Source organism: Bipolaris oryzae (genome assembly GCF_000523455.1).
Source record: "Bipolaris oryzae ATCC 44560 unplaced genomic scaffold scaffold_161, whole genome shotgun sequence".
In the NCBI taxonomy this organism is placed as follows: domain Eukaryota; kingdom Fungi; phylum Ascomycota; class Dothideomycetes; order Pleosporales; family Pleosporaceae; genus Bipolaris; species Bipolaris oryzae.
The window spans coordinates 898-16,894 of NW_006911437.1; the positions used below are offsets into that span (position 1 = coordinate 898).

General features: G+C 51.9%; 6 protein-coding genes across 6 annotated transcripts; 4 read left to right on the forward strand and 2 right to left on the reverse strand.

The window, feature by feature from the left end:
* Nucleotides 1-502: 502 nt before the first annotated feature.
* On the reverse strand, nt 503-847 carry COCMIDRAFT_104777 (uncharacterized protein; the record flags this gene model as incomplete). Its single annotated transcript, XM_007693336.1, has 1 exon — nt 503-847. The coding sequence occupies one exon, from the start codon at nt 845-847 to the stop codon at nt 503-505; it is 345 nt and encodes a 114-aa protein (XP_007691526.1).
* A 1,458-nt stretch (nt 848-2,305) lies between these two features.
* On the forward strand, nt 2,306-4,310 carry COCMIDRAFT_104823 (uncharacterized protein; the record flags this gene model as incomplete). The annotated part of the gene is made up of 6 exons (XM_007693337.1): nt 2,306-2,611; nt 2,660-2,731; nt 2,782-2,868; nt 2,921-3,052; nt 3,102-3,953; nt 4,002-4,310. The coding sequence occupies 6 exons, from the start codon at nt 2,306-2,308 to the stop codon at nt 4,308-4,310; spliced, it is 1,758 nt and encodes a 585-aa protein (XP_007691527.1).
* A 375-nt stretch (nt 4,311-4,685) lies between these two features.
* Nucleotides 4,686-6,107, forward strand: COCMIDRAFT_104828 (uncharacterized protein; the record flags this gene model as incomplete). Its single annotated transcript, XM_007693338.1, has 1 exon — nt 4,686-6,107. One exon carries the CDS (start codon nt 4,686-4,688, stop codon nt 6,105-6,107), a length of 1,422 nt encoding a protein of 473 aa, XP_007691528.1.
* Nucleotides 6,108-6,667: 560 nt separating this feature from the next.
* On the reverse strand, nt 6,668-7,519 carry COCMIDRAFT_29346 (uncharacterized protein; the record flags this gene model as incomplete). The annotated part of the gene is made up of 2 exons (XM_007693331.1): nt 6,668-7,317; nt 7,372-7,519. 2 exons carry the CDS (start codon nt 7,517-7,519, stop codon nt 6,668-6,670), a joined length of 798 nt encoding a protein of 265 aa, XP_007691521.1.
* A 2,333-nt stretch (nt 7,520-9,852) lies between these two features.
* On the forward strand, nt 9,853-12,936 carry COCMIDRAFT_104799 (uncharacterized protein; the record flags this gene model as incomplete). Its single annotated transcript, XM_007693339.1, has 1 exon — nt 9,853-12,936. The coding sequence occupies one exon, from the start codon at nt 9,853-9,855 to the stop codon at nt 12,934-12,936; it is 3,084 nt and encodes a 1,027-aa protein (XP_007691529.1).
* A 1,157-nt stretch (nt 12,937-14,093) lies between these two features.
* On the forward strand, nt 14,094-15,488 carry COCMIDRAFT_104785 (uncharacterized protein; the record flags this gene model as incomplete). The annotated part of the gene is made up of 2 exons (XM_007693340.1): nt 14,094-14,370; nt 14,428-15,488. 2 exons carry the CDS (start codon nt 14,094-14,096, stop codon nt 15,486-15,488), a joined length of 1,338 nt encoding a protein of 445 aa, XP_007691530.1.
* Nucleotides 15,489-15,997: the final 509 nt, after the last annotated feature.

A 15,997-nucleotide genomic window follows, 5' to 3' on the forward strand; every position in this document is an offset into this window, starting at 1 on the left:
ATTAAATTTAACTATTATGTTGAAATACATGACGAAAAATTGCCCATACTGTTCAGACTTGGAAAAGGAGAAAATTTGGTACGATTCGACATGAGTTAAACTAACTAAGCGACGACTATATCCAAGAACACATACAATAAGAATTTAAGTGACAAGAGACCAGCCCTCTTCCCAACATGTATGGGCATTCTCCCGTACCGGAGATGCCAACAACAAGAGGGATACCAGTCCTGCTCTGTAGTAGATACCAGCCAAATGCTGAATCATGCCACTATATATGGCATCAAAATGAAGAGCTTTCAAATAATATACACTATGCGACGGATTGCTATATGTTCCAACACAGGTGTCCAAATATGGTAGATAGAAATTGGAGAAATATTGGGGTGCCCGCCGAGTGCAACCAAGAGAATAGGAGTTGGTGTGATAAGAATATGAAATAACAACATTTTTTGTGGCCTTTCATCGTGACCTTTGGAGGTTGTTGACGTTGACGAGATGCCTACTCCTCAAGAGCTTCTGGCTGACGTTTCTCGGCGGCCATACCGTAAGGAAGACCGTAAGGGCGTGGCCAAGTTGGGAGTTGTGGTTCGGCTTCGGCTTCGCGTTTCTCAGCGGCCATACCGTGTGGGAAACCGTAAGGACGGTCCCAGGTTGGGACCTGTGGCTCAGCTTCAGCCTCGCGCTTCTCGGCAGCCATGCCATAAGGGAGTCCATAAGGGCGCGGCCATGTCGGGAGTTGAGGCTCAGCTTCGCGCTTCTCAGCGGCCTCGGCAGGCACTGGAAGTGCTGCACTGGAGACGGTAGCCGCAAGGATAGCGGAGGCGATGACAGCGTTGAATCTCATGATGCGGGATTGGGTTTCTTATTCGTCCGACGTTGAAAGTTGGAGCCGCAGATTGGTTCGTGGCCGAATTGTTTACGATGATCGTTGAGATTGTACTCGGTGATGAGGGCAACATTACTGAGGATCAGTATTATTTAAGTTCGAAAAAGATAAAGGCATGTGGTGAGTCGCAAAGTTCATTGCTCTCAATAGCATCAATAGACTCCATGGTGACCAATAGATTCACAAACAGTGAGGTCAATGGCTATTCAGTCAATACTAAACCGTCCGATCAGGTGAAGGGAAAGGCGACAAAGGGATATCTCTTGATAGAAATGAGTGCGGACCAATGGGAATAAAGTATTTATCCAAAAGATACCATTGAGACCATAGAGGCTTTGATCGCGACGGATAGACTGATTCCAGAACGCTCTTGCCACCTAGCAACGTATGGAGTAGGTATAACTCTTTCTGTCCCTTCACAACTCATGAAAGGGATTACTGTAGTTATCAAAGAAGCCGTTGTGGTGGACGTATGCCGTTGAGATTACCTTTTCTGGGTCTGAATAGCTTCAATAGAAACCGTGGGCTTGGCGCAAATCACAAGCGCCCGACGTCAGCCTTCCGACAGGAGGTACGGCCAGGCTGCGGGGCCCCGTCTATGGGGTGCGCTATAATTTGGCGCAAGATTCAGACACTTGCGGATATTAAGGTATTTTGCTTACAGGATTGTCATATGCTGAGAGTAACTACTGCATATATTAGCGCAACGCTTGGTGTGTAAAGCCAATTCTGCGAAGGAAACCAGTCACCGAATATTATGAAGTATAACCTGACGTTTCCAGCTCGAAAAGGACAGGTCTCCATACTGATAACACGGATGCTCAAATACAAGGAGGTGTATCGTAAGAAGCTTGGTTCAATAGTAATACTGGGGGTAAATGTAGATAATGGAGCGAACTTGGTTCAAGGAGTATCATCTTGTGATTCATAGTATAGGCTAAAGTTGTAATAAATATGCTTACTACATGCGTACATGCAGGTTGCCTTTAGGATTGCTAAGTGCATGTCTCAACAGTCGGATACAGGTCCTGCAACCCTTGAAAAAGGACAGTGGGCGATTATTCCGATCTGAATTGGATATTTTGCGATAATAGTCACATATATCCGTGTCATCGCAGTCTTCCATTGAGGTGGTTTACGCCTTGAAGGCCGGAACTCGCTTTGGAGGAGAATCGGCCGGCTAGTATTAAGCGCAAGAGGATTTGATAAAGAAAGATGTAACAAGTGCTTCTGCATGCCCCCGCAAGTATATGCACGACTCGTCTTGTCGCAATGACTGGTGTATATGAAGTGGTGGGGTGACGGGCGAAAGTTGGGAGTTGATCCAACTGATTGAGCTAGCGCCGCACGTGGCTTCGCGCCGAAAGTGCACGCGAGAATTGTCGCGAATAATACATGTAAGACAACCATGAAAGCATGCACGTCCGAATAGCCAATACGACAATTCCGGCATGCCGGAGGGTATTTTCCGGCTTCCAAAGGCGCTCACCATGGATCCAGTCGTCATGTCGAAGTGATAGCAATCGCAATCGACGGTTTATCACCACCCAGACATCCATTGAGAAACCGTACTACATCACCACACCTATATTCTATGTCAATGCTGCCCCTCATGTTGGCCACCTGTATACCATGGTTCTTACCGATGTAATCAAGCGTTGGCATGTGCTTAAGGGAGAGAACGCTATTTTGTGTACGGGGACGGATGAACACGGCCTAAAGGTGGCTCCGCCTCACAGACATAGATACCATCAACTAATCCTCCCGCAGGTACAAAGAGCAGCAGCAAAGGCAGGCGTCGACCCAAAGCTGTTTTGCGACCAAGGCGCCGAAATCTTCAAGGTACGCATGCATGCAAAGCGAGCCCCACCATCGATACTCACCCCTCCAAGGAACTGGCACAAAAAGCGGAAATCACAAATGATCATTTCGTACGAACAACCGACCGTGAACACAGGAGTGCTGTAGAATATGCATGGGTATGAAACTAGATATGCACTGCAGGGAACAAAGTTAGCTGACAGCGCGTAGTACTTGTTACAAGAGAAGGGCCTCATATACGAGCAGAGACACGAGGGCTGGTATTCAGTCACGGACGAATGCTTCTACCCACAATCTGCTGTGCAGCCATACCTTGACCCGCCGTCGGGACGGAAGATAATGGTATAACAGGGCCAATTGCTTGTTGTCGTTCGAACTAACCAGACCACAGACATCAATCGAAACAGGTAGTGAAGTGGAGTGGTCTTCTGAAGAGAACTATCACTTCCGTCTTTCAGCCTTTCGGGACCATTTGCTAGATTTCTTCAAAGAAAATCCCGAATGGATCACGCCTGAACATCGTATGAAGGAGGTTGTGCAAGCAGTCGAGTCGGGTCTGGAGGACTTGTCAATTTCCCGGCCATCTGATCGACTTACATGGGGAATTCGGGTTCCTGGAGACGACTCACAGACTATTTACGTATGGCTTGATGCGCTCATGAACTACGCTACAAAGGCAGGTTACCCGTGGACTCCAGGGCACGAAAAAGCAGGAGGCTGGCCCGCTGACTGTCACGTCATTGGCAAAGACATTGTCCGCTTCCACTGCATCTATTGGCCAGCTTTTCTCATGGCACTTGGACTTCCCCTTCCAAAGAAGATACTAACCCACGCCCATTGGACTCTTGGAGGATCAAAAATGTCCAAGTCGACTGGCAGGGTAGTCGATCCCTTCCATGCTATCAACAGATACGGACCGGATGTCATGCGCTTCTACATGGCTTCTGAGGGTGGTATACGAGATGATGCTAGCTATGATAACGACCGCATCATCACCATGTATACCAAATTTCTGAATCAGCAACTCGGCAACCTTGCTTCTCGTGTTACAAGAGGTAAGAAGTGGAGTGTCCGGGGTGCTATCGAGCGTATGGGCCAAAGGCCAAAAGAAGTTTGGGAAGAAGGCCCGGGTGCCAGGTTCTACAACAACTCACTTGCTACTATCGCTTCAGAAGTAGAGGCGTCTTTCGAGGCTTACGATCCACGCCAAGCCGCCTACCAGATATGCAATTTCGTACGAGGAGTAAGACACCAAACACCCTTGCATTGTATCACTACTGACGTCTAGAAGTCGAATGCATTCTTCCAAATGTCAAAGCCCTGGGATAAAGTGTTGTACTTCGGTCCTGGTGAGCCGGGCGAGGAAGTGGATAAGATTATTTATCTTGCCTCTGAAGCGCTTCGCATCACTGGTATCTTGCTCCAGCCCTACATGCCGAACAAGACAAATACTTTGCTCGACCAGTTAGGTGTACAGCCTGATCGCAGAACACTGGAGTACTGCAAGCCTGGCGCTGATTTGGACTATGGAACTCCACTGGTTGAGTTGGGTGGGATGTACAAGGGTGTGCTGTTCCCACCGCTTACAAGCCTCGAGTAGCCCTTGTGCATTTGTGTGTGATATATTATTGTAATCATAAAGAAAGACCAGGAAATGAGATATGAGGACATGGTAACTTGGTTCGGTAAAAGTTTCAGTTGTTTGCGTAGGACCCTAGTTTCGTCGGTTAGTTAAGCGTCGATAGGTTGATACTGCAAGCCCAGCGCCAAGACCGATATCATCGCGCGCGACCTAAACATTTCTGAAGAAATAATCTCAACTCTGACATTATTACCACCTTATCACCGCCACTACCACCGCTCCTGCTTTGCGCCTCACGTAAAACACAGTCGCAAATACTGTTTCTCTTGCTTGCATACCAACGAAACGTGTAAATCAGATCGCCAGCGCTGTCCCGGAGTCTCACATTTCATCATGGCCGCGCCTAAGCCAGGCGGCTTCAAAATGTCACTGGGGGCCTTGAAGGCGAAGCCAGGACTAAAAGCGTCTCCAGCGCAAAAAGATACCAAAAAACCAAAGGCTCTTCTCGGCGATGATGAACCGGACGATGCGGTTAAACAGCAAGAAATTACAGGATGGGATGCAGCAGAGGGTGGCGCGGTTGATGCCAATGGCAAGAAAGAAAAGGAGCAACTTCGTGTCATCCCGGTGCCACCAAATCGCGATTGGCGCGCAGCAGCACGGCGGAAGCACCTTGCGAAGGCGCCGCATCAACAAACGCAGAACGAAACGGTCGACGAGAAGCAGATTGAGGAGCCCAAGTACCAGTACGGGCTGACGGTCATGAAGAAAGACGATGCACAAGAAGACGGCTCTGCAGAGCCTGATGCGCCGGAGCCGATGGAGGTAGAGCAAGACAATCTTACAGAACAAGAGCGGCTGGAGAAGAAGGCGCTTGAAGCGCTGATAACGGGCAAATCGACCGACAACGATCTCGTCATACCTGTACAGACCGAAGAGGAGGCATTTCAACACGACTTGCAGAACGCGCCCGAAGCCCCTACGCTCGAAGCCTACGAAGCTACTCCAATCGAGGGATTCGGTGCTGCGCTACTTCGCGGTATGGGCTGGAAAGATGGCGAAGGAATCGGAAAAAATGGCACCTCTGTGAAGCCGAAGGAGATCAAGCGGCGACCAGCTTTACTAGGCATTGGGGCAAAAGAGGATGCAGCAGTGGGAATTGAGCTTGGGGAATGGGGCAGCGGCAAGGGCAAGGGTAAAGGCAAAAAGGTTGCCCAGAGTTACAATCCAGTCACGCTACGGAACAAGCATACTGGCGAGATCATCACGGAGGAGGAACTCAAGGCAAAACTTGAGAACCAGAAGTTGGTGGAGGAGGAGAAAGCTTCAAAACCAAAGAGCAAATATGACGACGATAGCGAAGACGAGCGCAGGCGCGAGAAGCGGAGGGACAAGCGAGACGATCGCGATCGCGACCGCGACCGCGACCGCCGACGCGAAGACGACTATGACAGCGAGCGGCGACGAGACAAGGACCGTCGACGCGAGAAAGACGACTACTACGACAGCGACCGGCGCCGCGACAAGCGGCGAGACCGCACCCGTGACGACAACGATCATCATCACGACAGCGACCGGCGCAGAGAAAAGCGCAGAGACCGCAGCCGCAGCCCGGACGACCGCAAAGACAAGCGTCGAGACCGCGATCGATATCGCAGTCGAAGCCGGGGTTCCAAATCAAAATCCGACCGAAGGGATCGCAGTCGTAGTCGCGACTCGGATGAGCGCAGGAAGAGAAGGAGGGAGAGAGAGTATGAGGATGAGGAGAGGTATGAGAGAAAGAAGAAGTATAGGGATGACGGGTATTACAAGTGAAAAAGGAAAAGTGTTTGTGTGTGTAGGTGGGTTTATGCTAGAAGGGAAAGCGAGCGTGGAATTGCATATATATGCATTTGCTTGGTGCAGTGGAAAAGCATGAGGTTTTGATAGATTGCATGTAGAATATTGTAGAGCTGAGTAATGAGACGATACCCCCCCCTTTCACTACATGCATGAGCATGTAGTCATGGTTGGATTTTAAAGCATTTATTTGTCTGATGTAAAGAATATCTTCATTTTGAATACTCGTAATTGATTAGTGGAAAGTTTGTAATTCATTCTACGTATGCTTCTTGTTGTGTATTCTAGTGTTTAATCCTACATGTTCCTAACGCGTGTGGAGGAATGTCCATGCTGAGAATTAGAAAAGAAAAACCGAACAATATGCTTCGTCTCATTCTCGTCATGATGATATTATACAATGTTGTTGAAAACAAAATGCAAGTAAACAGGAAATAAAAGGACAGCAACGCTAGTGGTATATTTACTCATCTAATCATGAAATCACAAAAATAACAGAGTCTTAGACAAAAGAGAAGACGAGATGACGTGGTTGTCTAAAAGTTCCTCGAGGAGAGAGGAGTAGGGTAGGGCGCACCCATGCGAGCGTTGTCGGTGGTTGAATGCGTCTGACCACCTTCCTCCAACATCTGCACCTCTGTTTCCTTGGATTGGTGATGCTTTGTGCGCCTGGCAGGCAGGAAATCGATGAAGAAGCTGGCGACGTAGAAGCAGTACGTAAATGCAATGATCCATTCCAGGACAGCAGCAGCGTTCCACCTGTCTGTCTTTGAGCAGACGCCGAATGCAATGACGAGACAAACTTCGAAGATGATGAAGAATAGCTTGATCCAGAAGGAGATGCGCAGAATGGATTCCTCACGGTAATGAACACCCAGGCGTTGGTATTCCCAGCAGATGAAGATGGCACTGATGATGTAACTTGCAATGAAGACGACAAGGAAAATGTTGTGCAGGGTGTTGTGTCGCTTGCAATCGAAAATGGTGAGAAGGATGAGACCGGCGGCACCGGCGACAGCGGCAACGGTGGCGCATACGGAGTATAGCTTTTGCCAGTTGGACGTGTTTGGGCGGAGTTTGTTGGTGTGTCGCAGCCATCGCTCGAAAATGAAGGCGCAGTCGAATGTTACTACTGTGACGACAGACATTGCAATGAACATGGGCTTGAGCTTATCGGCACCAATATCTTGGTTGTGTTAGAATATACAATTTTTTTTAGCATATAAAGAGGGTAGTTTACCAGAGATGTATGGGATGTGCTGCCCTTGGCTCATCGTTGAGTATATGGGCTTGCCAGTGGAGGCCCAATAGACCATCATGGCGATGAGCATGCCAGTCCATACTACCGCGGAGAAGATGGGTACGATCCAATAAGAAAGCCCGAGCATTTTTCTATAATGGCCGGCCCTGAGGCAAGGAAGTGGTTTTATCCGGGGTTGAGAGATTTGGGTGGTGGGTAAGAAGGAAGGAAGTGGAGGTAGGAAAGGACGGAACACAAGGATCAGCAACAGGGAACCAACGAAGGATTAATGTACAAGGCCAAGGACGTAAAAGCACAAGATGTCTCCACAGCAGACCGCACGAAGATTCGGACGCAGGGCTGGTGGTGATGTTGCCCAGCGGTGGCTATGATGTCAGGCATGACCATTGGCGCGGCTGCTTAGCCAGGTTTGGTAAGATGCCGCCAGTGTCCGCGACAACGTCACGTCACCAGAGCGGCCGAGCCCTTCCGATTGCGTATTGCGTAGAGGCAGCGGGACAACTAAGCCACTCCTCGGGCATACGAGCAAAGTGCGTGCTGTATGTAAAGTAAGCACGTATGTTTGTAAGCACGTGCGTGTTTGTATCTAGTACATAGACAGGTACTGTACTACACTAGACACAGGATTGCCTAGGGAATTAAAGAGGATGCGCGCGTGTGCATGTACACCTAGTCGCGACGCCGACTTTTTTGCTACGGCACGCTACGGCAGGTCTTGTCGATCGTCGGTGATAGGCGTCAAGGTAGGATTTGAAAGCCTGAAGCGCGTGGTGTGTTGCCCAGACAAATCGTATATGTATGTATAGTATTTGGGTCTCGACCAGGTGCTGCACTTTGTCCGTGATCGTCCGGTCCGTAAAGCTCGACAAGTCGACAGCCCCACGGATACAGAGTATTAGTACAACTACAAGGCATGTAGTATACTATACTCACTCATACTCATCTCATCCCTTACCGGATTTTTTTTTACGCTTGGCTCGAGGCAGCGGCCGTATGACGTGGAGCCACCTTGTCCCCTGGGAGACTCGTGGAACCCTGATTCAAACCACCTTGGGGCCGAAAGGACAAGGGGGGGGGGGAGGCCATGGGCGAGGCCAGACGACGGGCGAGGCTTTTTTATGATTATTATTTTCCCCTAGCCCGGCATCCGGACTGACGTCTTCTCCGATATGAGGCTGGGCTCGCAGGATTTGGATCTGTCTTGCCGCACTGTTCGCATCGCAGAGGCGTGCATGCGCGTGCATTGGTTAGGCCGACTGCTTGTTTGCACCTTTGGTACTACCAAATGAACCACTCTGCAAGGTGAATGCAGGGTCGGCAACCAGATGAGCGAAGAGAAGAGGGGGCATATTGCGCGCAAACTAGCCGATCAAGAGCCAAAAGCGGCGCAGACGAGTTGCCTGTTGCTGCAGGTCAGGTATTGAAAAAGGACGTTGAGAAGCGACTAACGAAGCCGACGCGCGTGTTGCAAAGGGCAGCGAACCACGCTTAGAGTGTGATGCGGAGAAGCGAGCGGACGTCAGAAAACACATTAGCAGGGAGCTGGAGGTTTCGGGTCATTGGCTACGAAATTGGATGCAAACTATACAGTGTAGGTGAGGCAGAGACAGGAGACATGGAGCGAGGTGTTTGCCTGCGCCACAGGGTGAATGAAAGGACTGACGAGATGACGGAGGGGGGCAAGCCACAGTGGTGGAGAGGGCCGCACCGCCAGGCTATATAGCAGGCAGCGCGTATATCGGCACGGCCACAGCGGGCTGGTTGGGGAGCTGTTCTCCGGGTGGATTTGGGCCAAGGACACAGAGACAGGAATGCCGGTTTTTGGAGCAGTTTGCCATGGACGACGACGACGGGATCGCTCCGATCAGCCGTTGGCCATGACGGATGCGGCAAGGCACAGTTGGAACGCAGTGCTGCTGGCCCGTAGCCTATAACGCCCCCCACGCGCTCATTGGCCGCGGGCGCTATGGATGGAGACATGGGGATAATTGGTCGTTTCATTCAACCTTCGCTGCAGCCGCAACGTCCAGGTTTCAGCTCACGTCTCTTCCAGGTTTGTTGTCGGTTGCAACACGCACCCACCGCGCCTGCAACACGCGCGGTGGGTACATCGGCCTAGGCCACCATCCTTGATACCTGTCACCGACGCTTTGGACCATCGCTAGTCGCCCGTTCGTGCGGGGACCTTCACCTTTTCTTCTTCTTCAATAAGACGCTTCGTCCTTCTTAGTGTACCGCCAAACCGCTTGTTGGTGCGCGCATACCAGCCTCCACTTTGATAACGCCGCTCTGTGCCAGGCCTTATAAGCGTACGCCGCCCTCTTCCCCCAAAGCCCCGCATCGGCTTGAGCAGCGATTGACTCGCTCACCAGCTGTCAATCTTGATCTCCCAAATGCATCTTATTCTGTCTGCCTGAGCGCTCCCCGCTCTCCACACGCTCGCTACAGCCCGGCACCACCATGGGCAACCAGTCCAGCACGCCAAATGCAAACAAGCTCTCCAAGCCAAAGACCAACACAAACTCCGTCAACACAGCTTACAAGAGCGACTCGCCAGAATGCTCCTTCTCGGGCCCTGCCGATCTCAGTCCAGAAGGACGGCAGCAGATCAGGGACGCTCTCCTCTCGCCCACGACTGGCGAGTTTGATCACGACATCCTGTCGCAAACCAGGGACAGCGCAGTCGACACGGCAAAGGTACGCGACAGCCCTCTGTCCATGGCCTCGAGGACGAATTCAAGGTCAAACTCAAGGTCCAATTCACGCTCCAACTCGCTATCCTGCTTCGGGAGCAAGCATGGTTCAGCAGCCAGGCTTGCAGGCATAACCGACTCCAAGCTATCCCTCGTTTCAGGCTCACACGTCGATATTGCCGAAGCTATAAAGCTGCTGCAACAAGTCAAGAAAAATGGGTCTCCCGAAGACATTGCGGCTCTGCAGCAAGTCTTGGAAATGCCCGAAGAGAATGATGAGCCAGTAGGCGAACCAAGTAGCAGCCGAAGAATGTCAGCCGTGGACAAATCTTCTTCCACATCGCTCACGCGCCGTCAGTCGCTACTTCAAACGCCCGGAGTTGGCACTCGGGGCTCTCCAGTCGAGGCGCGTCGTAGGACGTGGAACTCATGGAGGTCTGCAAGGCTTGAGTATGATGACGAGATCAAGTCGAAACCTAGCCCACATGCTACTTCGCGCCTAGATCTTACAATGGCCAAGTCATCAACTAACATTGCTCAAGCTGATCCAAGGCCTCGAGTATCAACTCCATGCGACCTGGACTATTCGCAGCTGGGGAGCCTAAAGCCTGGCACACTGGTAATCACAAACGGGCCTGCTTCACCGGCATCAAGCATCAGGGCTTCAATTCGCCCTCATGGTGAGGATGAGGATTACTTTTCAGAAACGGAGCCCGGTTCCAGCCCGTTGATGATGAAATCGACACGGCGTCGCGGCCATGTAAGAAGTCAGTCCGCTGGACTGCCTGCGACTTCTTCTCTTCAGATCGTGGAAACTATGGAAGCGCCACTACCGTATGAGACTGCTCGGAGTGCTACTACAGTCAAGCTTGTTCGGTCCGCAGATGGATCTGTCCAGACTGAATCACCCAATCAGTCACACGACAGTCTGGAGGTCGTAGACAACAGTCCAGTTGATGTGGCGCATTCCGTCCAGATCTCACAGGTGCACCTTGCCCCCAGCCCATCTCCGGTTTCAGAAGAGGACCGCACAGTCAACAAGGACGAGGGATTCACTTCTGATGACACACACTACCCCAAGTCAGAAGACACTTGTAGATCCCAAGATCTGGCTTCAGGAAAGGCCACGCCACAGACTGCTGCAAGGGATTTGGCGCTTCCTGGACAAAGCACTTCAGTACACAAGAAGCCAAAGAACCGGACCAAGCAACGACCTCCTCCACGCACAACTGATTCCGGCTATTCATCTGGTGGTAGTTTGCCCATAGATGAACGCGAACAACAGGCAGGTTCTACTTACACGATTTGTTCTCAGTGTCAATGTCATAGTTCGCAGCCTCCACACGGCGCAAGTCAGGGAAAGGAAGGCATGCAGCCAGGTTTTCCCAAGCAGAACAAAGAGAATATGAACATTTCCGGATCGTCTGTATCTGCAGCACGTGCTGTACGTGGTATTCGCGGCCCAGGAGCTCTGGTAACGGTACAGTCGTCGCGAACACTGCGATCAAAGTCGTCTTTACAAGTGTCTGTGAATTCTGCAAGCTCTTCAGCGAGGTCATCTACTTCGGATGGTTTGCTCTCGCCCCGTACACCTAGATCAGTCTCATCGAAAACATCATTCGACAGTGGGCCCGGGAAGCCCCCGAAGCGTCTTCATCGTCGACGGCCGTCGCAGGGAGAAGCTCTCATTGTCCAGTCGTGCCAGCCGATTCCAGAAGGAAAGATTCCCGATGTTCCGGCGGACGTGCGAGCCCAGTTCGAAAGACGCGTGACAAACACCCCTGGCATGGACTGCTTGACGCAGACGTATCCTTCAAAGGACCATGTCGTTGCCGAAGAGTCCAAGCCCCATGCCCCACTGCCAGGTCACACCGAGTTTCAACAGCTTGTTGAGCTGCAGGTTGCACCGCCACCGACGCCGTCTGCAAGCAGCCACCGAAGGAGCTTCTCTTTCTTCCGAAGAAAGTCGATGGGTGACAACAGAGAGGCTGAGAAGGCAGCTGCGGATATTGCGATTGAAGCTGGTTATCTGGAACACATTGCCGCCTCGATTGGCACTTCCCCATATGCTGCTGTGACACCAGATCTCCCAAGGCAGACTACGGCTTCTGCAGCCTCTCCACATCGACTTGGCGCCACAGTTCCGCGATCAAAGTCAATGGTCAACATGGACAGCAAGGCTGCTGCTGCGTTCGCTCGCGCCCACAGCAGGGATCTTGCTGCTTCCAGAGAGGTGCTGCCGCAGCAGCAGCGGCGCAAAAGCTTCCACAGCTTGAAGGTGGAAGCGGGCGAGGCCAGGGCAATGAGGCATCGCCCACACAATTTCGATGTTCCACCTGTTCCATCTATCGACATGGCTAAACTGTCGGGTCCAAATACTGCTACACAGCAATCCAAGAGGCATAGTATAGCAACATTCGGGCCAAATGCCGGCCTCCGTCCTCACGGTCACCAGCGCAGTCACACGGCTCATCAGCTAGCGAGCAAGAGCACTGTCAGCCTGCAGAAGGCTTCGCAGCAGGGTATGCAATGGGAGGCACCCTCGAGGCCGCGGGCACAGCGCCGCAAGACGATTGGTGAAGGCATGCGTTCTATGGATGCAGTTGCTGTGGCCAGCAGCAAGCGTGCTTCTATAGGACCGGGGGTCAAAGTGCAGGGAGCAGAGAATCCAGCTGCGTGGGGTCGATACAGTGGTGGTTTGGCCTATGACTACGAGGGTCGTGGCATAGGCGTTGGAGGCAGCGCAGGTACACGACAAGTGCACAGCTGCGCATCGATCAAGTCGCTGCACTACCAGCACCAGTATGGAGTGGACCTTTCAGATGTGCCCATCATGGTGCAGCGCCTTTAAAAGTTGATGTTTGACGTTGAATGAAAGATTGGATCTTGGATTTTGGTTTAATTTTGGGTGGTTTGGCCTTGCGGCGGCGTTGCATTTTACGATTGGCCAGCGTCTGGATTCAGCGCAGACTGGCACACACACACGTACATAACGCACATGCATGCAGAGTGAGAGCGGCATTTTGGATTTAGGAGGGGCTCCTGGCGTTTTCCCTGTTTTTTTTAGTACATGAGTAGTTATGAGCAGGCTGCATGGCTGCAGCGGTAGCGGTAGCGGCGACAGGACGGAATAAATATACATGTAATGGATGCTCTGCCACGCGGCAGGTCGAAAGAAGATAGCTGTTGTCTCGAGTTGGACGTGTAATCAAAATGCAGCGTAAGCGACGGGGGTGTGAGGGTGTTGGGGTGCGTGTCTGTGTCGATGCCCAAGATGCGGCTTTTTTTTTCTTTTGTGCGCCCTTTTGCTGCGAACTGGTGGTGCTCAGCCTCAGAATGGCTGGTAGTCGCCATCAGCCGGTCAGGCACCGGGCAGGCGTGCATAGACCGCAAGTGATGTCAGAACCGGGTGCTAGTGGCTGCGCGTCTTGGGCGGCGCAGGGATGCTAAGTCATGTTCGGGAGACTCCAGCACCACAACCGAATGCGCGAAATTTCATCTTACCACCTCCCCGCCATCGCCTCCCTTCCCTCCTCCACCCACCTCTACTCCCCATTCACCGCCTCTTCAGACCTCGCTGTCCACCAAGCGACTGTGTCTGCCCCCTCGTAGCTGCCTATAGCCGCCCTTCGACAGCCTTTGGTCGCGTCAAAGGCTCCCATCTCACTACGGCCTCGGCCCTGATCCTGCTCAACCTTCAAGTTGTATCTGCCCGACCAGCGCCACACGTTTTCAACAACATCCCCCCTCCCCGTCTTGTCGCCATCTAAGAAGGAGCTTGAGCGTCTTTTCTTTTTGTCTCCTACCCAGACCCTCGACCAGCCTCAACTTCAGCTGCCGCATAGGACGCCATCAGCGGTTCTTCCTCTTGCTGAGGAAGCGGCCAGACCTCGCCCAACACCAAGCCTCGGCTTCGCACCCTTCAAGCCACCCTAACGCGGGATTTCCGTCTAGCCAGTAACCTATACTAAAGCCATTACTCAACTTCCAGAAGCTACCATCAAGGGCATGGCACCTTCTGCTGTCACACCTACTGAAGAGTACCAATTCCCGTTGAAAGACATAGCGTCCTTCACCACCTATCCATCTGGTAGTGTCGACAGTCATGGCGCCTGGAAATCCAAGCAGTTGATTGGGGAGGCTCTCAAGAGCCGTGTCGAGGCTATTGATCCTGATACCTGCAGCGTTGGCGAGGAAGATGCCTTCTTCGTCGCCGACCTGGGCGAGGTCTACCGCCAGCATATGCGCTGGAAGAAGAACCTAAGCCGTGTGAAGCCGCACTATGGTAAGCTAAGCCAGAGACTCCCCTTCACCTAGACAACTGTGACTGACAAGTGAATAGCTGTCAAGTGCAACCCTGACCCTCAGGTCCTTCGTCTTATGACGGAGATGGGTCTCGGCTTCGACTGTGCTTCGAAGAACGAGATTGAGGCCGTTCTCAAGCTGGGCGTTGACCCTTCTCGCATCATCTATGCACAGCCCTGCAAGACCAAGTCTTATCTGCGTTATGCTGCTCAGTCTGGCGTCAAGCAAATGACCTTTGACAATGCCGATGAGCTCTACAAGACCAAGCAGCTCTTTCCAGACGCCGAGCTTTTCCTGCGCATCTTGACTGATGACTCGGCTAGCTTGTGTCGTCTCAGTCAGAAGTTCGGTGCTGCTCTGGACACCACCGGTGAGCTTCTGGAGCTGGCCAAGAAGTTGGAGCTTAACGTTGTCGGAGTGGCCTTCCACGTCGGATCCGGAGCATCCGACCCCAAGGCCTTTGTCAAGGCTGTCCAGGATGCCCGGTTTGTCTTTGAGCAGGCAGACGCGCTTGGCTTCAACATGCATACCCTCGATGTCGGCGGCGGTTTCACGGGCGATGTCACCTTCGAGCCAATGGCCGCAGTCTTGTCCGCAGCTCTGGACCAGTACTTCCCACCCCACATCCGCGTCATTGGAGAGCCGGGACGCTACTATGTCTCCACTGCCTTTACGATTGCATGCCACGTCATTGCTCGTCGCACCGTCACCGATGCTACCCTGGGCACTACTTCGTACATGCTGTACCTGAATGATGGTGTCTATGGAAACTTTTCGAGCATCATCTTCGACCACCAGCACCCCGTGCCGCGTGTCTTGAAGAACGGCAACAGCGTCTTGTACGATGTGCGTCGCTCAGGGTATGACAGTCCTTCTCAGGTTGAGTATTCCATCTGGGGCCCAACCTGCGATGGCATCGATGTCATTTCCTCTTCTTGCAACTTCCCCGAGCTGCTTGATGTTGGCGACTGGCTCTACTTTGAGGAGATGGGCGCGTACACCAAGTGCTCTGCTACCCGCTTCAACGGCTTCAGCGATAGCCACGAAGTCGTTTATGTGTGTAGCGAGCCTGGCGCTGCTGCTCTCATGGGCATGTAAATTTTGGTCAGGAAAGGTAATCAAGAAGGATGTAAGGCAGTTCTGTACAGCGAATGAGTGCTGAGAAGTGATAGCGGGAAGTGTCTCTTTAAAAAGTTTGATAGATCTCTTTATATAGTATATTTTGCTTTTAAATTGTGGTTCCTCTTTGTGTGACATTACTAGCAGTGATTTCTTCATACTACTCTTCTTGTTGTTTATTACCTCCAAGTCCTTCTCGTATTGCTAGCGTGTTCTCGGTTGCCATGCAGACGAAACTATCTACAAACACGGACAACTGGTCGGCGCTACTTTTCTCAAGCCTCCCCTTCCAAGCACAAGTACGAGTACCACAAATGACATCACGCTAGTACTGGGCTACTAGACTAGCGCCCAAGGTTCCCAACCGTGCCCAATGGTTGCTGCCAACAACCCCCCTCGGACCCGAAACCACACCTTTTTTACTCTCTCACTCCCTCACTCAACCCTCTAAACCCTTTAAACCCTTTAAACCCTACTTCGCTATTGAA